Source organism: Pseudochaenichthys georgianus, chromosome 24 (assembly GCF_902827115.2).
Source record: "Pseudochaenichthys georgianus chromosome 24, fPseGeo1.2, whole genome shotgun sequence".
NCBI lineage: Eukaryota > Metazoa > Chordata > Actinopteri > Perciformes > Channichthyidae > Pseudochaenichthys > Pseudochaenichthys georgianus.
In genome coordinates, this window is record NC_047526.1 from 32104400 (window position 1) to 32131012 (window position 26613).

General features: G+C 41.9%; 1 protein-coding gene across 1 annotated transcript in view; it reads left to right on the top strand.

Annotated features, from left to right (window-relative positions):
* Positions 1–26613, top strand: part of tbc1d32 (TBC1 domain family, member 32) — a 134283-nt gene that overhangs the window by 22236 nt on the left and 85434 nt on the right. The window contains exons 16-23 of the mRNA XM_034076478.1: positions 4338–4465; positions 5622–5823; positions 8613–8683; positions 10687–10825; positions 14024–14111; positions 14610–14728; positions 17820–17939; positions 18172–18260. Coding sequence (XP_033932369.1) covers positions 4338–4465; positions 5622–5823; positions 8613–8683; positions 10687–10825; positions 14024–14111; positions 14610–14728; positions 17820–17939; positions 18172–18260 — 956 coding nt within the window. The remainder of the gene's footprint in view (positions 1–4337; positions 4466–5621; positions 5824–8612; positions 8684–10686; positions 10826–14023; positions 14112–14609; positions 14729–17819; positions 17940–18171; positions 18261–26613) is intronic.

The following is a 26613-nucleotide window of genomic DNA, read 5'->3' on the forward strand; positions in this document are numbered from 1 at the left end:
GTAGAAGAGACATGAAGAAGAGGGGACACATGTTGATGTAGAAGAGACATGAAGAAGAGGGGACACATGTTGATGTAGAAGAGACATGAAGATGAGGGGACACATGTTGATGTAGAAGAGACATGAAGATGAGGGGACACATGTTGATGTAGAAGAGACATGAAGATGAGGGGACACATGTTGATGTAGAAGAGACATGAAGATGAGGGGACACATGTTGATGTAGAAGAGACATGGAGAAGAGGGGACACATGTTGATGTAGAAGAGACATGAAGAAGAGGGGACACATGTTGATGTAGAAGAGACATGAAGAAGAGGGGACACATGTTGATGTAGAAGAGACATGAAGAAGAGGGGACACATGTTGATGTAGAAGAGACATGGAGAAGAGGGGACACATGTTGATGTAGAAGAGACATGGAGAAGAGGGGACACATGTTGATGTAGAAGAGACATGAAGAAGAGGGGACACATGTTGATGTAGAAGAGACATGAAGAAGAGGGCACACATGTTGATGTAGAAGAGACATGAAGAAGATGGGACACATGTTGATGTAGAAGAGACATGAAGAAGAGGGGACACATGTTGATGTACGTAGAAGAGACATGAAGAAGAGGGGACACATGTTGATGTAGAAGAGACATGAAAAATAGGGGACACATGTTGATGTAGAAGAGACATGAAGAAGAGGGGACACATGTTGATGTAGAAGAGACATGAGGAAGAGGGGACACATGTTGATGTAGAAGAGACATGAGGAAGAGGGGACACATGTTATGTAGAAGAGACATGAAGAAGAGGGGACACATGTTGATGTAGAAGAGACATGAGGAAGAGGGGACACATGTTGATGTAGAAGAGACATGAGGAAGAGGGGACACATGTTGATGTAGAAGAGACATGAAGAAGAGGGGACACATGTTGATGTAGAAGAGACATGAGGAAGAGGGGACACATGTTGATGTAGAAGAGACATGAAGAAGAGGGGACACATGTTGATGTAGAAGAGACATGGAGAAGAGGGGACACATGTTGATGTAGAAGAGACATGAAGAAGAGGGGACACATGTTGATGAAGAAGAGGGGACACATGTTGATGTAGGAGAGACATGAAGAAGAGGGGACACATGTTGATGTAGAAGAGACATGCAGAAGAGGGGACACATGTTGATGTAGAAGAGACATGAAGAAGAGGGGACACATGTTGATGTAGAAGAGACATGAAGAAGAGGGGACACATGTTGATGTAGAAGAGACATGAAGATGAGGGGACACATGTTGATGTAGAAGAGACATGAAGATGAGGGGACACATGTTGATGTAGAAGAGACATGAAGATGAGGGGACACATGTTGATGTAGAAGAGACATGAAGATGAGGGGACACATGTTGATGTAGAAGAGACATGGAGAAGAGGGGACACATGTTGATGTAGAAGAGACATGAAGAAGAGGGGACACATGTTGATGTAGAAGAGACATGAAGAAGAGGGGACACATGTTGATGTAGAAGAGACATGAAGAAGAGGGGACACATGTTGATGTAGAAGAGACATGGAGAAGAGGGGACACATGTTGATGTAGAAGAGACATGGAGAAGAGGGGACACATGTTGATGTAGAAGAGACATGGAGAAGAGGGGACACATGTTGATGTAGAAGAGACATGGAGAAGAGGGGACACATGTTGATGAAGAAGAGGGGACACATGTTGATGTAGGAGAGACATGAAGAAGAGGGGACACATGTTGATGTAGAAGAGACATGAAGAAGAGGGGACACATGTTGATGTAGAAGAGACATGAAGAAGAGGGGACACATGTTGATGTAGAAGAGACATGAAGATGAGGGGACACATGTTGATGTAGAAGAGACATGAAGAAGAGGGGACACATGTTGATGTAGAAGAGACATGAAGATGAGGGGACACATGTTGATGTAGAAGAGACATGAAGATGAGGGGACACATGTTGATGTAGAAGAGACATGAAGATGAGGGGACACATGTTGATGTAGAAGAGACATGAAGATGAGGGGACACATGTTGATGTAGAAGAGACATGAAGAAGAGGGGACACATGTTGATGTAGAAGAGACATGAAGAAGAGGGGACACATGTTGATGTAGAAGAGACATGAAGATGAGGGGACACATGTTGATGTAGAAGAGACATGAAGATGAGGGGACACATGTTGATGTAGAAGAGACATGAAGATGAGGGGACACATGTTGATGTAGAAGAGACATGAAGAAGAGGGGACACATGTTGATGTAGAAGAGACATGGAGAAGAGGGGACACATGTTGATGTAGAAGAGACATGAAGAAGAGGGGACACATGTTGATGTAGAAGAGACATGAAGAAGAGGGGACACATGTTGATGTAGAAGAGACATGAAGAAGAGGGGACACATGTTGATGTAGAAGAGACATGGAGAAGAGGGGACACATGTTGATGTAGAAGAGACATGGAGAAGAGGGGACACATGTTGATGTAGAAGAGACATGGAGAAGAGGGGACACATGTTGATGTAGAAGAGACATGGAGAAGAGGGGACACATGTTGATGAAGAAGAGGGGACACATGTTGATGTAGGAGAGACATGAAGAAGAGGGGACACATGTTGATGTAGAAGAGACATGAAGAAGAGGGGACACATGTTGATGTAGAAGAGACATGAAGAAGAGGGGACACATGTTGATGTAGAAGAGACATGAAGATGAGGGGACACATGTTGATGTAGAAGAGACATGAAGATGAGGGGACACATGTTGATGTAGAAGAGACATGAAGATGAGGGGACACATGTTGATGTAGAAGAGACATGAAGATGAGGGGACACATGTTGATGTAGAAGAGACATGAAGATGAGGGGACACATGTTGATGTAGAAGAGACATGGAGAAGAGGGGACACATGTTGATGTAGAAGAGACATGGAGAAGAGGGGACACATGTTGATGTAGAAGAGACATGAAGAAGAGGGGACACATGTTGATGTAGAAGAGACATGAAGAAGAGGGGACACATGTTGATGTAGAAGAGACATGAAGAAGAGGGGACACATGTTGATGTAGAAGAGACATGAAGATGAGGGGACACATGTTGATGTAGAAGAGACATGAAGATGAGGGGACACATGTTGATGTAGAAGAGACATGAAGATGAGGGGACACATGTTGATGTAGAAGAGACATGAAGAAGAGGGGACACATGTTGATGTAGAAGAGACATGGAGAAGAGGGGACACATGTTGATGTAGAAGAGACATGAAGAAGAGGGGACACATGTTGATGTAGAAGAGACATGGAGAAGAGGGGACACATGTTGATGAAGAAGAGGGGACACATGTTGATGTAGAAGAGACATGAAGATGAGGGGACACATGTTGATGTAGAAGAGACATGAAGATGAGGGGACACATGTTGATGTAGAAGAGACATGAAGATGAGGGGACACATGTTGATGTAGAAGAGACATGAAGATGAGGGGACACATGTTGATGTAGAAGAGACATGAAGAAGAGGGGACACATGTTGATGTAGAAGAGACATGAAGATGAGGGGACACATGTTGATGTAGAAGAGACATGAAGATGAGGGGACACATGTTGATGTAGAGAAGACGTGAAAAAGTGAATTTTGCACAATAGGTGACCTTTTAAATATATACAGTACACACTGTTGTGAGAAGAATAGAAACCAGATAAGTTGTTGAAACTACACGATTCTTGGACTTATAAATACATAGATACATACGTAAGTTACGTATACCCTTTTTCAAAATTGGAGTTTGAATGCAGGGGTTGGAAAACTGAAAACGGTTTGTTTATTTGAGAATGATTTAACTTTATTTTGTAATGACAAAGCCTATATGGCCGTGGATCCTTTTATGTCACAAACATGTTGGTTTGTAGCTTTGTATTCATGTATATTGTATTTCAAAGAGCTTTGCTTCCAGGGTAAAGAAGTCATATTAGAACATTGCTTTTTCAGTCTCATACTCTCCCGTCCATTTTCCAACATCTACCGTCAAGATATTTCCCTAACATGAATCCTAATATTGATTATAAGGGTCTAACCTCAACCATTGCTCCAAACCTTGATTCAAACACCGCATCTGAGTCCTAACGTGTTTCATGTCAGCTGTTCACTTTTCACAGCTGGACAGATAATTGTTTGAAATGGTGGAAGCATTGCTCATACATATATAATAGCTTTTCCGTCTTCCATCTGTTCCAAAGGTGATGGTATTTTAATTTACAACACCTATTCATCTGGGATTTGACTTTCGGAAGCAGGTGTGTCATTGTGTCTGTTTATTCTCTACGGTTTGCAGGTGAAATTAAAATCTCCGGCAGCAACACTGCCTCTGATCGCTGATGTTCTGGCTCGCATCGCAAACACCGACAGAGGACTATCTCTCTTCCTATATGAGAAGAATCTCGTTGTGTCCAACAATGAGAGGTGAGAGAGCGTGACTGAATTATGATTAAATACATACTTTCTTTATCTTTGATGGTAACGAATAAATTACATATATTTTTTCTGACTTGGCAAGAAGACTCCGGAGTAAAGGTGGCATATCAAATCCACCTGGTTGTGCACAGAAAGCAGATTAGACCTGTTCCATCAGGAGAGACGCTTTTGATGGAAGATCACATATTTATTGCAGAGATACACGAATGTATGTAATGGTGATTTTGGCGATTAGGCCCCGTTGTGCGGGAGTATCATTCGGGAGGGGAGAACCGATCCGATGAAACCCCCCCGGGTCTAGACACTGGTGGTGGTGAATGGATAGTTGGGTCGGTCTGAAGGGGAGGGGCTTAGCTTGACCCTGGATTCAGAGGGACGGGGGGTGAAAAGGGGGGGAGGGGGGTTGGGTTGAGTCACCTGAAATGGGGCTGTCAGAGGGAAGAGCAGATTTAAAAGGTTTGGCAGAGTGCTATGATAGGCTCTTGGGAATAGAGCGAAGTGATTGGTTAAGCTGGAGAGTGACGCCCCCGATCACTTATTGAGAGGAGAGAGAGTTACGTGGGAATAGTGAATGAAGAGTAAAGACGGTCTTCCTGGTTGAACTTGCCAGTCACTGAGGATGTATGATACATCCTCAGTACATTCAAATCTCATTACAGCAAAAAAGATGTTCAGGGCACTCAGTGGCCCGACACACACATTTGGTATCCTGTTATAATTGTTGTAATTCCATTAGTTCTTATACTTATGCTACAAAATCAGCATTTTAATGACCAAGGGGCTTGTACTATCAGGTCTTTTGTCATTTTATAATTTAACGAGGCGCTATTATGCTTTTTGGGTACCACTTTACAATAAGACTACCCTTATAAAGGATTTATAATTAGGTTATTAAATGGTCAATTGTAAATGGACTGTACTTATATAGCGCTTTATCCACTCCGGTGCCTTGCTCAAGGGCACCACGGCAGGGCAGGAGGTGAACTGGGACCTCTCCAAGTAGAAGTCCACACTCCATATTTTAGGTCTGGTCGGGGACTTGAACCGGTGACCCAGCAGCTCCCAGTCCAAGCCCCTACTGACTGAGCCACTGTGCAAGCTGCCACATGTGAAAATCAGACTATTTCTCTTTGTGTGTCTTCAGAACCTTTCCTGCTCATGTCCTCGTGCAGTTCACCCTCATGCTGCTGGAGAAGGAGCTGTCCTCCCTGAGTGACTCTGACATGTCCCAAACATGGTGTGGAGCCTTCATCTTCGTCTGTCGGCAGATGTACAACACCTGTGAGGGTCTGCAGGTCCTCCGACCCTACGGCCTGCACAAAGCGGTCGCTGCCGCATGGAAAAAGGTCAAGTGTTTAGATTCACAATCTCAATGTATTGGGATTTCAATCTGATTTGAAGTGGTTTAATATCAGCTTAACAATTCTTTGGAAACTCATTTGGGAAACTTGTTTGTTTTGTAAAATTCTCCTTGCAGTTTAAAAGTACTTTAGGCAAAAAAGACAACACACACGTACAAATCGAAATTATTATCTCATTATAAAAACAATTTAGCATCATAAATCTGGTGTTGCTGTATAGAATGGATTGTTTATTACAGGCTGACTGTGCACATGTAAGACATTAGATCCTCTCTCAGTGAGCGCTGCCTGACTAATCCCCTCCATGAACACGTAGTAAGAGATGCTTTTTTATTCAATATTTGTATTCCGAGAATGTCTAATGGAGGGGTGTCCATGTCTAATGATGAGTTTCACTGGCTAGAATACTCCTGTCATGTCTCATTTGCTTGATGAATGCCGTGTCCTCTCTTCATTCTTTCCGTGCAGCCAGAGAAGTGCCACCGCTGCTCGCAGATGGAAGGGAATTAACTAACCATTGTAATCTGCTCCGTTTAGGTTCTAAAATGCGGCTTTTGTCATAGCGATTCATCGTTTGAACTGAAAAACTGAAAACAAAACAGACCAAAACCAAACACACTTCCAAACAACTCCTAATAGAATACAGCGGCAGAGGAACGAGACGTAGTGAAACTGCCTCTAGCTCAGATTAAGATTAAAATTTATTGTCATTATGTAGTACATGTACTAGTGACGAAATGTAAGTTTAGCATCTGACCAGAAGTGCAAAATAGCAGTGCAGGAGTCCATAATGAGAATAATTATACATGGAATTTTTATTAATAGAATAATTATAAATAGGCTATAAACAGATGAATATATACAGTGTAAACGGCATTGACAGTAAAATATATAAACAGGCGGGTGGTGAGTATGGGCTTGAGTCTATCAGCGGGCAGAGTTCAGCAGGGTAACAGCCCTGGGAAAGAAGCTGACCCTGAACCTGCTGGTCTTGGCCCGGAGGCTCCTGAGGCGCCTCCCCGAGGGTAGGAGGACACACAGATAGTTTGCAGGACGAGAGGTGTCTTTGAAGATGTTGTGCGCCCTCTGCAAACACTGTATCCCCTGGATGTCCTCGATGGCAGGGAGTGGGACACCGATGATGCGTTGGGCGATTTTCGTCACCCTCTGCAATGCCTTCCTGTTGAGCATTGTTCCCATACCAGGCTGTGATACAGCTGGTCAGGATGCTCTCAATGGTGCAGCGATAACAGTTCACCAGAATCTGAGGAGAGAGGTGATCTTTCTTTAGTCTCCTCAGGAAGAAGAGACGCTGGTGAGCCTTCTTTACAATGCTGGTGGTATTGTTGCACCATGAGAGGTCATCGGATATGTGGACCCCCAGGAACTTGAAGCGAGACACACGCTCCACCGCCGTTCCATTTATGTGGATGGGAGTGTGTGTGTTGCCTTTCGATCTCCTGAAGTCCACAATGAGTTCTTTTGTTTGTGTTGTGTTGAGGGCCAGGTTGTTGTCAGCACACCACTCAGTCAGATGCTGTAGCTCAGGGGTGTCAAACTCAAGGCCCGGGGGCCAAATCCGGCCCGCGACTTCATTTTCTGTGGCCCCGCAAGAGCTCTGAAATAATATAATATGTTTATTATAAGATTACATGGCGATGTACAGAGGCACGTTGCCCATAAACTACATGTCCCACAATGCATCTCTCATTTGACTTTTTTCTCAGAATTTGACTTTTTTTTCAAAATGTTACTTTTTTTTGTTTTTCCAGAAATTGGCTTTTCTTTAAAATCATATTGTGACATTCTCACTGAAGAGACTTGCAATTATTTGCCCTAGACGTCTGCTTCCAGACGTAGTTAATTATGAAGTTATTATTACCCTATCAGATAATAATCCAATGCAGAGGCAATAATCTAATATAATACATTATTTTATATATATTCAATATTTATATATGTATTTTTATATAATCTTAAAGTTACAACCGGCCCTTTGAGTGCAATCATAATGCTGATGTGGCCCGAGATGAAATTGAGTTTGACACCCCTGCTGTAGCTGGTAGGAAACATAATTAATGTCTGTTAGATATCTGTAAACTCAGCACACAGTCCCTCTTACTGCTGTGTTGTTCAAATCACTCACGTCACAAATTAACTCATGAGACATTGCGGCATCAGCATAGACTATTTTTACACTTACTTCCTCATGACTTTTGCCCATTGTTTGTTAAATATTAATTATCAGCTTGCACGTACTGCGCTGCCATGCAGCATGTACTAAAAGATGTCATGAATCCAAGTCCACATCTGTTTTCATAGTCTTACATAACGTAACCGCTGACCGAGAGTCACCCACTATCAAAAGACACCAACTCGAGATTGGGGAAGGCATCTTAATGAAGCTGCTTTTAATTAGTTCACGAGGGAAAGAACTGTTAATGGTTTAATTGATCAGAATGACAGTTTTGACCCTGATTTCCAAAGTTTTTCGATGGTGCCAGAAGGTTTTATAAACAAAGCTAATACACAGGAGAAGGAGATGAATCCAGTGTGCTAGTGCCTTCATTTGGCTTGATAGGGATGCATGAAGATAATCGAAAATATATATTAGGAATTGCAATATCAAGATAAAACATAAAAGGCAGTTAGAACAACAGTATAGCAATGTAGAGAAGTGAGAGCCACATGAACACCTTCAGATATGCCACACACTTGTAAACACTGAGAAAAAGAAAACCCAAATTAAATAATACATTTTACTTTATTTTTAGACCAGTTCTCTGTCAGAAAGGGTCCCAACGCCGGTGCCTGGAGCCACTGCTGGGACATTCTCCCACAACATGTAAGGTTCGAGTATTTTATTCAAATACAGGCTGAATTTAAATCAGTGGTTCCCAACCTTTTTTCCCAAGAGCCCCCCCAAATGACTCCTGTTGGAAGTTGCGCCCCCCCCCCCCACACACACACAAGGGGCAACAGCGGTAATTAAAGTTTAAAAGTCTCAAAATGCTACAGCTACTGTCACAAACTGGATGAATGTGAAGTATTTTGTTAAAGGAGGATGAAAGCGTAATTAAGGAGCACTATGGAGTGACTTTGATGGTTATTGGACTCGGATTCCCGCTGTATGAAGAAATTAAAGGACGGCGCAAGTGGAAACAATTCACAAAGGGATTAAACTGTTTAAAACACATGCTCAAAGTAAGCCGGATTTTGCCGATGTGTTTATGTGGATTCAAAAGTCGTAAATAATCTACAAAATGGAGGAGACCGATCTGATCGGAGCAACTGTGACGAATAATCCAACTGAAACCGGCATGGACGATGACTATGTTTCTATTAAAGAAAGAATTATACATTTCTGTCTTTTTATGCCTTTAATACTAACTTGAATTTTTATTAAAATTAATTAGTCAATTATTTTTTATATTTTATTATAATGTAGAGACAAGGCTTTTAGTGACAATCATGTATTGCCTTACAATTATATGTAAAAAAAAAAAAAAAGTAAAAAAAAAAAAAAAAGTCTAAATATGATATTTGGCCTCAAATCATCTGAGGCCTGGCGCCCCCCTCTGCGCCCCCCAGGTTGGGAACCACTGATTTTAATAAAGAAAAATGCAATTACGACACAATAATTGGGTTCAATAGATGAGAGTAACACATGCATCACTTCCGGGCAAAAATTACGGCTCCGCCCACTTTTGAAGGAAAACAAAGCTGTTATTTGAACGGCGGTCAATACAAATTCTGAAGTTTTTGCCAATCCGATCAGAAATGTAAGAAAACTGTGGATTTTCTGATCTTCTTAGAGCCCGATTACGATGGCCAGACAGGCAAACAATTGACGATCGGGCTCGATATATGTGTAAATATAGCAGTTGGCGATCGATGTCCAGAGATGAGAGTAACATCTACGTCACTTTACGGCCTAGCCCACTTTTGGGGGAAACCAACGCTGTTATTTGAATGGCGATCAAGCCTGAAGACACAGAGCTCTTCTTTTACTGTCCTTTCTTCTTAGAGGAAGTACAGAAACACTGAACTCTGGATTTGTTTTAATGTTTGAGGTGCAATGAACGACACAGCAGCTTTTTGGCATGATAAAACTATTATTTCCCGCCTCGCTCATGAGAGCTGGCATTACAGCTGGCGAAATTACAGCCTCGCCTACTGATTTTAATGTAACCATATATCGAGCCCGATTTTCGTGTTCAAATGATTGAATGTACCGTACTTTTCGGACTATAAAGCGCACCTGCATATAAGCCGCAGCAGCTAAATGGTCCGTCTGTCTTGCTCTCGTTCTGTCTCTCGGTTCCACTTTTACTTTGGCGCGCTACCTGTCTCACTCTTTTCCGGCCTCCAGCTGTTCCTGCTGGAGCCCGCCGCTTAAAGGTGGCGGGCGCGGACCGGTCATAGAGCCCGTATTGTTAAAGGTGGTTAATTTTGCCTGTAAAATCCATAGATTTAGGAGGTTCCCTAGTGGCCGTTAGCTGTACAACAAAAATGGGGAAAAAAGTCGAGGCTTATAGTCCGAAAAGTACAGTAATTGTTTTCCTGACTGGCCATCGTGATCGGGCTCTTAGAAGATCAGAAAATCCACGGTTTTCAAATATTTCTGCAAAAAACTTCAGAATTTGTATTGACCGCCACTCAAATGACAGCGTTGTTTTCCCCCCAAAGTGGGCGGGGCTGTAATTTTCGCCCGGAAGTGACGTAGGTGTTACTCTCATCTATACAACTTCAACTTTTCTCTTGATTGTTCCGCTGTGTAAGGGATTGCTTTGCAGTGCTTTAGCTCTGTGTTACAGCTCACTGTGTTTCCCTCTGACTTTGGAGCAGGCTCATCTGGGAGGAGACGCTGTTGGACAGCCTGCTGAACTTTGCTGCAACTCCTAAAGGTCTGCTGCTGCTCCAGCAGACAGGAGCCATCACTGAGTGTGTCTCCTACATGTTCTCACGCTTCACTAAGAAACTACAGGTGAAAACAAACACCGTTCTTTATGAAGCCACACAACTATGACTTTGGTTATTTTCAATTTGGTCCTTTTTAATAATAGAGTTCTAAACTGTGTCTTTGTATTAATTACTTAGTTTATATGTGCTGCTTCTTAAGGCACACGCTATGGATTTTTTTCCAACAACTAATCATAGTTTCTTGGAGCCTATCAGTATTTCACACCCTGCTCCCCACATACACACCTGGACGTTTCTCAACCTTAACTGCAGTTATCCCTGAATGAATTTGAGGGTTAAACACAGGGGGTCCCCGGGGTCTTAAAAAGTATTAAAACTTGATAAATCAATTTAGCGAAAATCAAGGCTATTAAAAAGTATTAAACGGCATTTCCCAAGGTATTACATGTTGTAGCTTGTTTTCAATAAGTATACAAATGGTCCAGAGAGGTTGTGTTCTACAGTCTGCCTGAATGTAATCATGGCGTAGGCGTGTAGTGAGATTCTGTGGAGTTTATTGATGGCATCCCGTTGGATCTGATGTCATCAGAACAGGACGTCGCACGCTCACTGCTTGATAGCGTGAAGGTCCGTTTACGCCGGTTGTTAAACAACATCGTTATGGGGAAATGCAAGTCTGCGTCCAAATGGTTGGAGGATAAGGAGGAAGGACAATCAATACTGTATATAGTAAATGTGAGGTAAAGTGTGTCGCCAAGGTAACCGGTTAGAACTCGAAGTCGCGATGAGGTCTTAAAATGTATGTAAAGGGTCTTAAAACAGGTCTGACTTCAGGATTCCTGCATATACCCTGAAATGGCACAAACTGTGGTATTATTTGACATGTGTTTGACTTTACAACAGTTGATGTAAGATACTACTTCTCAGGAATTCCAGATGTCCCATGAATCCCTTTCTATAAAAGCACAAGTTAAATTGTAAGCTATTTCATTTATACAGTATAACTATCATGTGCAGTGGCGTTTCTATATGTACAAAAGTGGTGGGGCACAAAAAACTCAGATGTCTATATATAAGCTTCTGCAGAGAGGTTCATGGCTGGTGAGGCACTGGCACCGACTCTTCAGGTTTACAAATATAGTAAATCAAAATATAATATTATTTTCAAAAGCTTTTTTTGTCTGATGCTTTAATTACTTTTAAACAGACAGTTCAACAGAAGGATACCCAAACAAATGTAATTTTATCATTTAAATATTGAATTGTTCTCTCTTAGTAAGATCCCATTTTCAATAAAATTGCAGTCTTACCTTGACTTGAAGATTAAGTCCATTTGCCTATCCTTCTGGACAAAAATCTCTATTACTTTTTTGTAAAAGTCCTTATCTTCTTGTAGTTTCAAAAGTCTATCATAAATCTAATCTAATCAATAGATTTTTGATTCGAAAATGATAAAAGTAGGGTAGACATGTGGATATTATCCGGCTGAACAAAACGTGCATTTATCTAACAGCTACGTTTCCCACAGATCTTATTTTTAGCTATTTTCTAAAATCCTATGGAGAAATCTCGTTGCTTTTTTGTGGAGGGAAGCCATGCGCAGCTTACTTCCTGGTTTTAGGACGCCTCACTGCAGCTCTCTCTCGTCTCCTCTTCACACACCACACTTTTCGCGGCACACGTACTTACAGCCAATCAGCTCTGAATTATGTGAGATGACGTATGGTGGGGATGGCAGCACTTTGCCCCTATGGTCATTATTTTTTGCCACACACATTAAATAGGAAAATACTCTGAGCATGCACAGTGTAGTCTTTGCAGTCACCGTTCACTTAGACAGTCAGAGGGAGGGGCAGGATCAGGTTTTGTCCCACATGGCTCTAAACAGCTCAATAGGCACACACTGTAGACACTAATTAGAAGAACACAGCAATGTACAGACGAATCAGATGATTAAACATGATCTTAAAATATATTTTATATATTTTTGTAATTTATTTTTTGCATTTTGTTGTATTCATTATTTTAATACCTTCTGCTGACACTAGGTGGGGCTGTGCCCCACCTGCCCCTAATGACCAGTCGCCAGTGATCATGTGCCACCTTCATATGAATAAAAACATTGTGACTTTGTTACTGCAGAAGATAATCATCGGTGCTGGTATATTTCTGTGGAACTGTTTCATCTCCATCTCCAGTGGCTGTTTTTAATCCCTCCTGATCACATCAATGCGCGCAAGAAATATGACACTGCTCAGGTGATTGTTTGCCACAGTGACTGAGTTACAATAAGCCAACCCTGAAGCCAGGATGCAGGATTAGAACAAAAAACATGGAGCGTAGACGCCTGAGCAATGGAGCAAGATGAACAGCTGCACACCCACTATCAGACTCGGTGGAATAAAATAAAGTAAAGCTTTTTGAAAATTAAAAGTCGCATCACTAAGCTTGAATAACTCATGGTAAAATATCATACAGTATTTAAACCCTACAAAAAAGTCTTGCTTTTGAAATCTAAATCAAATTTTACTCTGAAAAATGTATTTCGTTGTACAGTAAAATACAAATATGCAAGCTTTCAGAATTTCTAGTCTTTGTATCTTATAATATCCCACCCGGCAAAACATTATGCACCTTGAAACGCGGTATTCATTCTGTTTCCATGTGTCATCTGTAGCCCGAACTCAATCTGCCGGAGATGTGGTGTTTTGTTTCTGCTGTTCCTCGAGGCCCCTGCCATATTTCCTGAGGAATATGCAATAGCCTGGAGAGTGTTCCATGCAGATACTCCCACACAGGGTTTAATGTATTATTCTCTGATTTGTATATATGCCTTTATATATACATATTATTGTCCACGCGCACGTCTTACTGCAATCCCCTGTGGGCTTAATGTACTGCCAATGTTTATGCACTCTGGTAATTGCGCCTCTCGTTTTGCATTTCACTATAGTTAAGGAAAATAATTATATTTTGTCTATTTTTAGTTGTGTTGTAATTAATGCAGGGTCGGCACAATCAAAAATCAATTTGCAATTTCTGCTTAGCGTACTAAACTTCGTCACTAAGTGCTTTCCGAGCAGAGTCACGGCAGAGTTTGCATACTGAATGCCAAGTTTACAATTCTCCCTTTCATTCCCCCCCCCCCCGCAAAGTTTATCCTTTCTCTAACTCTTATTCAATTTTGACTTGCCGAATCAAAAATGGTAAACGCCTAAACAAACGTGGGGGATTATTGTGTTTGTGTTTGTGTTTTGTGCAGGTGAGCCGCTGTGAGAAGTTTGGATATGGCGTGATGGTGACACAGGTGGCAGCAACCGCTCCAGGGGTGGCAGCTTTACACACTTCAGGTACTAAAGCACTTAAAGACAAACACTGGCCAGATGTGATGCTTAAAGCTTGTATCCACAAATGCTAACAGTCGACAGAAAGCAGGCATCGAGAGGCCAAGGGAACAAGGTGCTTTTCAAATCCTTTCTGACGGCATATGTGGAGAAAGAAAGCTGAATATAAGGTGTCTTTTATTTCAGGATTATGTGATATAAATTCCTGTGTGACAAGAATTGCAAATCAGATTATGATATATGTATTTCAGAAACACGTTTATAAGCAGCATAGATAATCAGGTGCATGTGGGAACAGGATGCCTTAGGCAGAGAGCGTGGCATACAACCAATAAAATCAAAATCATTAAAACTGTTTACTCATTTATTACAATTTCCACGGTTTTAATTTGGCTAGAGACTCGATGCATGTTTTCCCCCTTTCTTTATCTCCCTCCATGTCTGTTAACTCTGTTGTCTCTTCTACATTCATATTCATATCGATACCACTGGCTTGTGTTGCAGGTTTGGTCCGTGCTCTAGTGGTAGAGCTGTGGGCTGTTCTCGAGTGCGGGATTGAAGAGGTGGGGGTGGTCTGTCCCAGGCCCACACCCATGGAGCCCATAGACAGGAGCTGCCTTAAGGTACTGCGTGTTTGAGTGGGTGGAAAGTGCCACTTTATCCAGGGGGTCCGCGGGGTCTTAAAAAGTAGTAAAAGTCGATAAATCAATTTAGCGAAAATCAAGGCTATTAAAATAATTCCTTATATTTATTATAGCGCTTTTCCAGATGCTCAAAGCGCTTTACATATACACATTACACATATTTTGTATACATGCAATGGTCACTGTGGACAATACCCACAGGAGCAAGTTCAGGTGAAGTGTCTTGCCCAAGGACACACCGGCTTTACAGAAAAAAAATAAAAAGTATGAAACGGCATTTCCCAAGGTATCACATGTTGTAGCTTGTTTTCAATAAGTATACAAATGGTCCAAAGAGGTTGTGTTCTACAGTCTGCCTGAATGTAATCATTGCGTAGGTGTGTAGTGTAATTCTGTGGAGTTTATTGATGGCATCCCGTTGGGTTTGACGTCATCAGAACAGGACGTCGCACGCTCACTGCTTGATAGCGAGCGGAGGTCCGTTTACGCCGGTTGCTAAGCAACATCGTTATGGGGAAATGCAAGTTTGCGTCCAAATGGTTGGAAGATAAGGAGGAAGGACAATCAATACTGTGTATAGTCAATGTGAGGTAAAGTGTGTCGCCAAGGTAACCGGTTAGAACTCAAAGTGGCGATGAGGTCTTAAAATGTATGGAAAGGGTCTTAAAAAAGGTCTTAAAAGGTTTCACATGTGACTTCAGGATTCCTACAGACACCCTGTTATACCAACTTGTTTATTCTGAAAGAGGATCAAACTGAATTGATTGATTGAAAATGTAACCTTGCATGTCTCTGCTCAAGCTAAAGAAGGGCTGTAGTCTTCTGTCTGTAAATAAAATCAGGTGTGTCTAACCTTGAGAACTTCCTCCTTGCATGAAGCTGCATTTTTAGTTTTTAAACAAATTTGCTTGGGATTTAAGTCGAGGACAGGTTCAAACTTTAGTTGAAGCTCTACTGTTTGTGTGTGTGACGCTCTGACGGGAGCCGAGTCTTCTCTCTCTCGGTGAAAATAGCAAAGTGAATACAGACAGTCAGTGAAGTGTGAACTGGGGAATGTAAAGCCTGTCAGCTGCCAGGTTTCACATCCCAGCTACATCTTGGTGTCAGAGCCCCAAGACTGCACACACATAAACGTTCAATACAAACGTCTGCTAAAATTGACAAAATATGTAGCACAGACGCAGTACACCAGCAATTCCTTTAAAGTGAGCTCTGATCTGGGGGGGGGGGGGGGGGGGCGGTAGCATTTCTTTTGTGGATTTGAATTGTATTAATGTTTTTGATTCAATTGTGTCTTGGAAAACCTAAAAAAGACACATAATAAAAGTCTCTTATGCACCTTTCTTTTTTACAGTCACTGCATTCGTCAAAGCTTTGTTGTTGCTTTCAAGCTGCTTAATAGAAATAATTGTATGTATGTGTGAGTGCGTACTTTATTGTTTTTCTTTGATTGCCTTGAGTTTTCCCAATTATCCTTGATCTAGTGATGAGAGCAGGTGGAGTTGCTTTGTTATTCATCTTCAGGCTGTTCTGTTCACATTTTAATTTCATTGTGTGAGAGCTCACATGTTGTCAGCATGTCTTCATTCCTGTGAAATCCCTTTTTTAATGTTCACTTTTTTTAGCGTCAATTAACATTTTCATCATAGGCAAAATAAACGGACTTCTAGATATTAAGATATTAGATATTAACTGGCTAGTTGAGCCATTACATGTTCCCTCTATATTCCTGACTCTATCTATTATCTGCATTAGTATAATAATAATAATACATTTATTTTGGGGGGCGTCTTAGGGAACAATTAAAACAGTGGATTTAGTGAAGTATCAGCCGGGGTAAGACGAGACAAACAGCAGGAAATGGACTATAGAAGAACACAAAAGGACACGGGGTACAGTTTGTATTTAGTTATTTAATTGTATTCAGAAGTTTCTTTTGTTTTTCTTTATTAGGGGTTGCATATGATTTGACAAATGTACCTTCATTAATAGCCTAAACTACATCAAAGACCAAATCCTTAATAGTTATTTCTACAAAATGCACACAAGATAACAACCAAAAGTTTGAAACACAAACAAGTACTTGTCGAAAATGACTACTAAGGTTGATTAAATCTATAACAAAATGAGCCGCCAGATAGGTCCAGAACTATAGGCAATGTCCTCCCCGTCTACCCCCTCTCAAAACAGCATCGATCAATAAAAGTATTAAAAAAAATAGCCAATGAGTTCATGCAGGATCACTCTTTCATTTTAAAACGATCACTGGAATGATCAATTGTGAGTTCTGAGTTAAAGGGGACCTATCATGCAAAATGCACTTTGTGATGTCTTTTATACATAAATGTGTCCCCGGTGTGTCGGGGAACTCACGCAGCGTCAGAAAATAAAACCCTCGCTTTTTTCCTCCGTACCCAAATCTCTAAAAACGGGGAACAACGGAGCTGATCCAGATTTGCTGTCGATATGACGTAACATCTGAAATGTGGACCCACGGCCCAATTAGAAACGTCGCTATCAGAAACAATGCCCGGCTGTTTTGGACGTAATCTGGTCGGTGTTTACATTAGCATCGCTAACACTCAGAGCTAACCTGTACTGGAGAGCATGTGTGTGAAGAAGCAGGAAGTAGAAAGGAACTCACCTTGTGGTGTAACCGGCAAGAGAGAAAGCCTTTGAGCTCCAGACTGTTTCAGAGCCTTGATAATCCATGATATGGCGTTTCATCACGGCAACATTTAGTTTAGACGGTAGCTGCCGGGTCCCGCATAAGCTCCGCCCCCTCCTTTTTTATTTTAATCTTTATTCCCAAATCAGCACTTTAGAATCAGGAAGTGAAATAGAGGGATATGAGGCATGGCTAGAATGGGTGATCTGTTTGGTGTTTTGAGCAAAACACTTCATAGACATGTGTTTTATATATTTGTATATATCTGAGACCTGTGCTGTTGCCTAAAAATAGCATGATAGGTGACCTTTAAGTTATATCTCCATTTCAGTTATTTCGCACTGTTTTTATTGTATTGTACTCCTTCCTCTAACCCTCGGGTGTTTCTGTCCCTCTCTCCAGTCCTTCCTCTCCTTGGTGAACCTGCTCTCCTCCTCCCAGGCAGTTTGGGAGCTGCTTGGCCGGCAGCCTCTTGCCAACAAAAGTGAATACACCCTGAGAGAGATGCCAACCTCCATTCCTGTGAGTGATTTTCACATTTCATGCAATGCCTCTCTCAGCCATGTGAGGGCATGTTTGCACTTCTTATATTGCTTTCATCCACCACCTACGCATTTGTGTCACCTAGCCTCCCCCTCAAAAACCCTAATGCACCCAGTCTGATGTACATTTCTCACCTTACACATCGTGATTATCAACTGTTTTGCACCATAACTGCTGTGTTTTGTTCAAAGCCTCTCATTTGACTCCACAGGATATGATTGACAGGCTGATTGCTGTGGATACAGATGCTAAGATTCATTCCCTGTTCCACTATGAGCAGTCTCACACATTCGGCCTGAGGTGAGATTGATATATCTTGCTATTCCATATTACTTCACATCAGACAGGAAGCACATGGTGACTGCAGGCAGGCAGGCAGGCAGGCGGGCGGGCAGGCAGGCACGCACGCACGCACACACACACACACACACACACACACACACACACACACACACACACACACACACACACACACACTTCAGTCTCGAGCAATAGCAGACTGACATGGTTCTTTATTCTTTGATTACCCAGCTTTGAGAGGCTGATAAAAGGATTTCTCTGGATAAGAGAGAAATAAGCCGTGTGTGTGCGTGCATCTGTGTGTGTGTGTGTGTGTGTGTGTGTGTGTGTGTGTGTGTGTGTGTGTGACTATATTTATATAGATCGGACATAACGAGTAAGAAGGGTAGTGATGGGGCTGAAATCCATCTGAAATGAAAATATATCCTCATTGTGAAGTACATTTAAAATGAGGTATATGGTTTCGGTAAAGGTTAAAACTAAATCCGAAAAAAAGATGTAATAATATCTGTGTGAGAAAAGTAGCGTCTTAAAATTGATTATTTCTTTGACGTGCTGAAAACAAAGGTTGATGCTGGGGTTAATGAACATCAAATGGCTTTAAACATGCTTCAGTAAGATTAAAAGCAACACACACACACACACACACACACACACACACACACACACACACACACACACACACACACACACACACACACACACACACACACACACACACACACACACACACACACACACACACACACACACACACACACACACACACACACACACACACACACACACACACACACACACACACACACACACACACACACACACACACACACACACACACACACACACACACACACACACACACACACACACACACACAGAGCCAAGTGAAAGGAACAATATCTTTATTCATCTGACTCGCAGACTGATGGATGCACTGACAAACACTCTGTGGGCTGCTAAATGTAGCGCTTTACTGTCAATAGGTCAAAGCAAACCATTTTCATTTGAAGTATATTATTAATTCTAAATTAATCCCAGTAAAGTATATGTTTGAAGCTTCACACAGCTGCATGTATCCGTTATTAGCACGTTGAATGGTACAATGTGAACATTCCGTTGATCTCACACTCGCTGATGTTTGTTAGCATGGATGTGGATTCATTGTGTTCAAAATCACTTCACTATTCACAGTATTCTTATGTTATATGACTTATATTAGAGGTTAGACTTGTAGACTTAGTCGTTTGCATTGGTTCTGTTTGTGTTTCGTAGAGAAGAGCGCCCCCTGCAGTGTAAAGCTCAGTAGTAAATACCATCAAAAATACTGAGTGTCACCTCGTCTTCCCTTACATATATTTGATCACAGTCTTAAATACTGCATTCAATTATTTTTCTTTGACGGTCTACACGGAAAGTTCCCTTCTGAAATTCAAGGTAAACTACTTTACTTTTGAATCAAGGCTACATGATTTAAAACATGACCATTGAGCCAAGACCGGTCTCTCTCAGGGTCAAACACCCCCACACATTATGCAGTAGCATAAATATTTATTTAGCTTTGATGCACAAGTTTGTCCTATAGAATGTGTACTTCCACAAAGCAGTGTGCCTTGAATTTTCCCTTTCATGTGAATATTATTAGCCTACAGCGGCATCAGGAGCTTGTGTTGAATCCAAATCGCTCTTCCTCCGTTGTGTTGCATTCTTTTCTGCTTGTTAATTTTATACTGGATGTTTTGTATTCAACAAGACTTACAGATAGCATTCGAATGAAAATATATGGCCACCTTAAACCCACAGGCACTCTCAGCCGACAGATGGTACTTAAGATTCTGCATATTTATTTTTTTATTTTCCACTGAGACGTGAAGTCGTTTCAAAGAACCGACAACCATTTGCAACCAAACAATTGTCTGATTAAGAGACTGGGTTGATGTTGTATTTATATTAGGTTTAAGAATGAATCTTATTGTGCATGAACGTTCATGTTGGCTCTTTGTAAACTTTTAGATGAGAAACAAAAAACTGGGTTTTACCCGAAGTCAACGCAGCAGCTCCTAACACTGAAAGTGGAGCGACTTTGAGTCCTAGAGAAGCGCTATACAAATATTATGTATTGTTATTATTGTGATTATACTGTATGACCACAATATAGGGAGTATGGGGACTTGGCTGCAATCAGTCTAACTAATACATAATAGATAATAGTGTAATATTCACAAAGATACTATTCTCATTGGTGTATTAGAAATCACAGAGGATTCTAATTGGTTCCTACTAAATGCATACATCTTCAAAAACGTGACAAATTTGTAGGGGCACATTCTTAGTCATTTCCTACTAAAAGCAAGGCACCGTAAATAGTGCCTTTTGTTGCAGAGTATTTTGAGCTGTGGATGTATACACATTCAAAGCTAGAGTGTTGAACTGCCGTCTCTCTCTGTGTGCTGGAATGAGTAATTACCATATTAGAGAGAATAGCAAAGCAGCAGCAATCTGGAGTTTATGCACCATATAAAAGAGAAACTAGCAGAGGGAAGTCACACATGTGCACAGGAAGAGAGCCCTTACGGTACATCCACACAGCAGCTTTTCAAAAATCTTGAAAATCTTGGAGCTGGGCGTGTCTGACAGCTTGGGGATTTTTTGCGAGCAATGCGAATCTCCCGCCCCCGACATACAAAGCAAAAAACCCCGGGGATTTTATGCGAGCAATATATATATATATATAAACTCCCCAAACAGGCGAAAACCTACCAGTTTCCCCCACTGCCTCTGCCACCTCCCTCCATGCCTGGTTCCTCCGGTTTGTATCCCGGTAATAGTTCTGGTCGTAAAGAACCGGGTGATTTGCTCCCGTAATTTCTCGTTTGGAATATGAGGAAATGAACTGCGGTCTGGCTCTCCCTGCTTACACGCGGTTAGATTGGCTAGCGCTTCTACTGTCAGATTTGCATAAACGTGTTTGATTGGCTGGCGCTTCCAGCTCAGCTTCAAAAGTTGAACATTGCTCAACTTTTGAATCCTGGAGATCCTGGAAATCTTCGCTTCGCTCCCCCACAATGCAGTTCGGGGAAAAGCGAGGCAAAGTGACGTCATCCCCATTCAAAGTCAACGGGCAGAGAAGCGTTGGAAGCGTTGGAAGTTTCTTCTGAAGCTGCTGTGTGGACGTATCGTCACGGAGCGTCCACACTACAGCTTCAAAAATAGCTTGGAGCTGGGCGTGTCTGGAGCTTGGGGATTTTATTCAAGCAACACGACCAACAACCAATCACATGAATCTCCCGCCCCCGACATCCAAAGCAAAAACCCCCGGGGATTTTATGCGAGCAATATATATATAAACTCCCCAAACAGGCGAAAACCTGCCAGTTTCCCCCACTGTCTCTGCCACCTCCCTCCATGCCTGGTTCCTCCGGTTTGTATCCCGGTAGGTGAAGAGGGTCTGGTCATACAAAACCGGGTGATTTGCTACGGCGATAGTTAGTTTCTCCTCCGACTTTTTTTGAAATATAGAAATGAACGGCGGGATATCTCTCCCAGCTTAGACGCGGTTTGATTGGCTACGGCTTCAGCTGTCAGATTTTGGGAAACGGGATTTGATTGGCTGGCGCTGGCTACTCCGGCGTCTCAGGCGACAGAAGTTGAACATTGTTCAACTTCTGTCGCCTGAGACGCCGGAGACGGACCGCTCTGCTACCCACAATTCAGTTCGGCGAAAAAGTGCGGCTACGTGACGTCACCCCATTGAAAGTGAATGGGCAGATTGGAGCTTTCGACGCTGTCGACGCTGTAGTGTAGACGGGCCGTTAGTGTGGGGACATCTAACGACAGCACGCCGAGTGGTTTTACTGGTGTCGATAGACTTGATCAGTGTTGTGCGGACTTGTTTGGCAGAGGCTTGAATTCAGTGAACATATTGGTGTATCTTGATTGAACTATTGTCCATGTTCACTGTAATCATTTAACGTCTGGATAGGTTGAACAGCTAATTGGTTTGTTTCTGATAGTATTGCAGGAAAGAATGGAGCTCTATGGCACAGAGCAATAACACAGGCGTTGGTTATACAGGTGACACTTGTCAGTAGGGTTAACATTACTGTAACTCTTAATGGGATTTGATGATTAACCCTTTGCTAACCTTACCCTAAGAGCAGCTTTCTGAATGAAACCTCTGAAGACGGGTTGAACTTTTGCGAATTTCACTAAATTGGACCAATGCAACCGAGGACTACACTTCAGCAGGATGTTGCAACTTCCTCATAAATAGAAGAATAGAGAATAGAATATAATTGGGGGGGATGAACCCCTCTTTAATGGTCACACATGCAGAGCACACACAGTGACATGTGTTCTCTGCATTTAACCCATCCTAGAACCAGGAGTCTAGTACTAGGAGCAGTGGGCAGCTATTGTACAGCAAGTGAGGGGGGAAGGGAGGTGTCCGTAGCCTTGCTCAAGGGCACCACGGCAGGGCAGGAGGGGACCTCTCCAAGTAGCAGTCCACACTCCATATTTTAGGTCTGGTTGGGGACTTGAACCGGCGAGCCCAGTCCAAGTCCCTACTGGCTGAGCCACTGCCACTAACATATTCATCGCAGGTTTAACCACCAGCACCACTGCCAAGCCAACAGGCTTCGAGCACTCCTGAAGTGCAGCCCCATCTTGAAAAGAAAAAAAAAAGAGTCCCCACAATTTCCACCCCTCTTGATCTTCACAAGCTAATGAGAGCTAAATCCCTCGGCCTTTCTCCATGCTGCTAAAAGCCACTTTGTTGTCATAATAATAATAATACCTTGAATTGATATAGCGCCTTTCATAACCTCAAGGTCGCTTTACAGAGAAACATACAAGGACAAGACATAAAACATAAAAAAAAACATAAACATAAAACGGGGCAGAAATGGAAGAGTGGGGGGGGGGGGGGGAGTGAGTTATTGTTGGAAGGCGATGTTGAACAGATGAGTTTTAAGGGTTGATTTGAATGTTGAGAGAAGGGGCGTTGCGGATTTCTGCAGGGAGGGAGTTCCAGAGGGTGGGGGCAGCGACACTGAAGGTGCGGAGGCGTGAATGGGGAATGGAGAGCAGGCCGGAGTCTGAGGGTCGAAGGGTGCGGGACGGGATGTATGGGTGGAGGAGATCTGTGAGGTACTGCGGGGAGAGGGCATGGGGGGATGGCAACCAGCCCTCTATCCCCATGTTTTGGCTGCCTTTTTTATTCTTCACCCTCTCAGCTGTTGATGGCTCTGAACATGTCAAGTGTGAGTGCTTGTGCAGGGCCTCCACACACTTAAAGCTGCTTTTATTTTGTATTTATTATTTTTAAATGCAGCCCTAAGCACTACAGAGATTATTATGGATATGTTCAAAAGCCTTCTCAAATATGCTATGAATGAGACAAGGAAGGACACACATAAGGAATCTTGTTAACATATTACAATATCACAGGACACACTATTGGATGGTGAATTAAGTAGAATGAATGATTAAAGAAAGTAGTAGGGAGGACATGCAGTATGCCATTCTTATTTAAAAATTAGATTGGAAGTTACAATTTAGATTTGTACTCCATTGATAGTTTCAACATGTGAAGGTTCTGTATGACTTTTATAATGGCTTGCTATAAAGGATGAGTGAGATCACTTCACTGTCTTCTGGGACGGTGGCAGGGAACTTATTCCGGTGTGAACGCGATCTGTACTTAGTTAAGTGCCGGGGCACTAAGTACGGCAAAGTACTTGATGTGAAAGCGGCTATTGGTATTGATCAGTTGCATCTTTCCCCAGGCATGACTAATCAATGACGAGCATGATTTGCAGTCAAACTGGCAAGCAGATTGATTACTCCATTTTGATTGGTTCGTTTTCAAGTCCTCTGATGCATGTGTGAGGTGTCGTCCATGTCAGCTTGAAGGTAACGAACTCACAGATGAGATGGATTATTATTCATTTAAAAAAGAAAAAAGCTTAAACGTCTATCTGCTGTTACCCTTTGTGCCCTGGTGTAGAAAGTGTCTTGTTACCAAAATGGACACAATACATCTGAAATATGTGTAGAATTGAAAGATAAGGCATCCATTCGGTAACCCCTCTGATCTTCCTTTATTAAACTGCTATTTATGTCAAAGCTTGTGTTGTTAACAAGCCTTTACGCATGTCCCACGTCAGGGCGTTTGGCATCCCTTACGGAGCTAACTGCATGGCTTGGCACAATGAAACATGCAGATGACTGTCTCGATAATGCTCTAATGGTCACATACTGTCCTTACTGCAGCCAGCCTGCTCTCATCTTCTTCTATGTTTGCCAACTGAACCCATTGTTGGTTCATTTAGGTTTACAAATCTACTTATTTATATAACTAGTTATCACCGCAGTAAACTGCATTTAATTTTGTCTTAATGTACATTATTTAATTTCATATTCTGTTCTTGGACATATCATATTCTATTGACATGTATATAGACTTTTTGCACTATTTTTTATTTTGTATTTTATTATATATGTTGCATTGTTGGAGGAGCTCCAATATTGAATCTTGAATCTAAAGCAAGTCATCAATTTGATTGTTAATTTGGGTTCTATTTTTAGACATTTTTATAGATCACAAAGTAAGTACCGTACTTTTCGGACTATAAGCCGCGACTTTTTCCCCCATTTTTTTGTACAGCTAACGGCCACTAGGGGACCTCCTAAATATATGGATTTTACAGGTAACATTAACCACCTTTAACGCTATGGGCTCTAGGACCGGTCCGCGCCCGCCACCTTCAAGCGGCGGGCTCCAGCAGAAAAAGCTGGAGGCCGGAAAAGAGTGAGACAGGTAGCGCGCCAAAGTAAAAGTGGAACCGAGAGACAGAACGAGAGCAAGACAGACGGACAATTTAGCTGCTGCGGCTTATATGCAGGTGCGCGTTATAGTCCGAAAAGTACGGTAATTGAGAAACGATTGGTATATTATTGGTCGTGGAAAACATGATACGTGGCACCTTTTGAGCACAGCTAAACATCTCTGATTATAAAGTCATTCTTCACTCCACTCGATAAGAGAAGCCCATCAGAGAGACAAAGTGGAAGCAGACCTGGTTTTCCGTTTCTTATAGTTTCACACTGCGAGAGGTCAGAAGGCCTGACAGACTCTCAGCCTCTCGCTGTGCTGCTGTCAACATGACCGAGTAGAGCTGTCAATCAAACGGGAGTCCAAGAAACTGCCCCGGCACATCAGGAAATAAATCAGCTACTAAAAAGGAGAGAAGTGTTTCTAACACACCAAACTCAACACTTCCTCTTAGTAGGCACAAGGACACACACACACACACACACACACACACACACACACACACACACACACACACACACACACACACACACACACACACACACACACACACACACACACACACACACACACACACACACACACACACACACACACACACACACACACACACACACACACACACACACACACACACACACACACACACACACACACACGGAGATTGAAATGACATTTTCTGAATGCTGGATCTGTTTTGTTTTTTTATACAGCCTTTTAAATGTGTACAAAAATACCTCTGACATTTCCGTTTCATTGTGCTTTTGTTGTTTTATACGCACATTTCTTTTTTTTATGAATCAGAATACCTTTATTTCAAATTCTCGCACACTCAAGCTGGTTTCTCCATTCTTACCTACCCTACCTTTAATGTTTAACAAGAAGTATGCATAAAAAACAGAAACAAATATTTAAAAAAATTGTGTAAAGAATTACACAGCTTGTAACAGTTCTGAAGTGTGAAATGGTGTTAAACTAAAAGCAGTGATATTGAAGAAGGACAGCTCTCTCCGAAAATACACCAATAGGCAAGTCATACTATGCATGTACAAAGTAGGAGTTAACAAAAAAGATATATGCTAGTTTAAAGACTCTCTGAGCATCAGGTCTATCTGCAGAGAGACGGTTATGGATTAATATCAAACAGAAGCATTTGGAAAATCCTTCAGTATTTTCCCTGAGTGATGCCTTGTTACGATTATGCTCAAGAGGGACATTAACAAATATTACTTAACATTTTCACTTTCCTGGGGATTAATGGGTTAACAAAAATATAGCGACAGCAGGAAACAAACAAGGTCACTGAGAGGCTGAGGCCGGGCCTATCAGACATAGACATTGTAATAATAATGATCAAAGCAATCATAAATCTTGCGGTCAACAAAAAGTACAACGGTCCTGTGTACCTGCCAACAGTTTTTGACATCGTTTTTAAAATAGTACTATTTGTGCACCTTTTCTACTTAATTGGTCTTACTGTGTTCGTGAAGACCACATCATTTAGTATTTCTGATT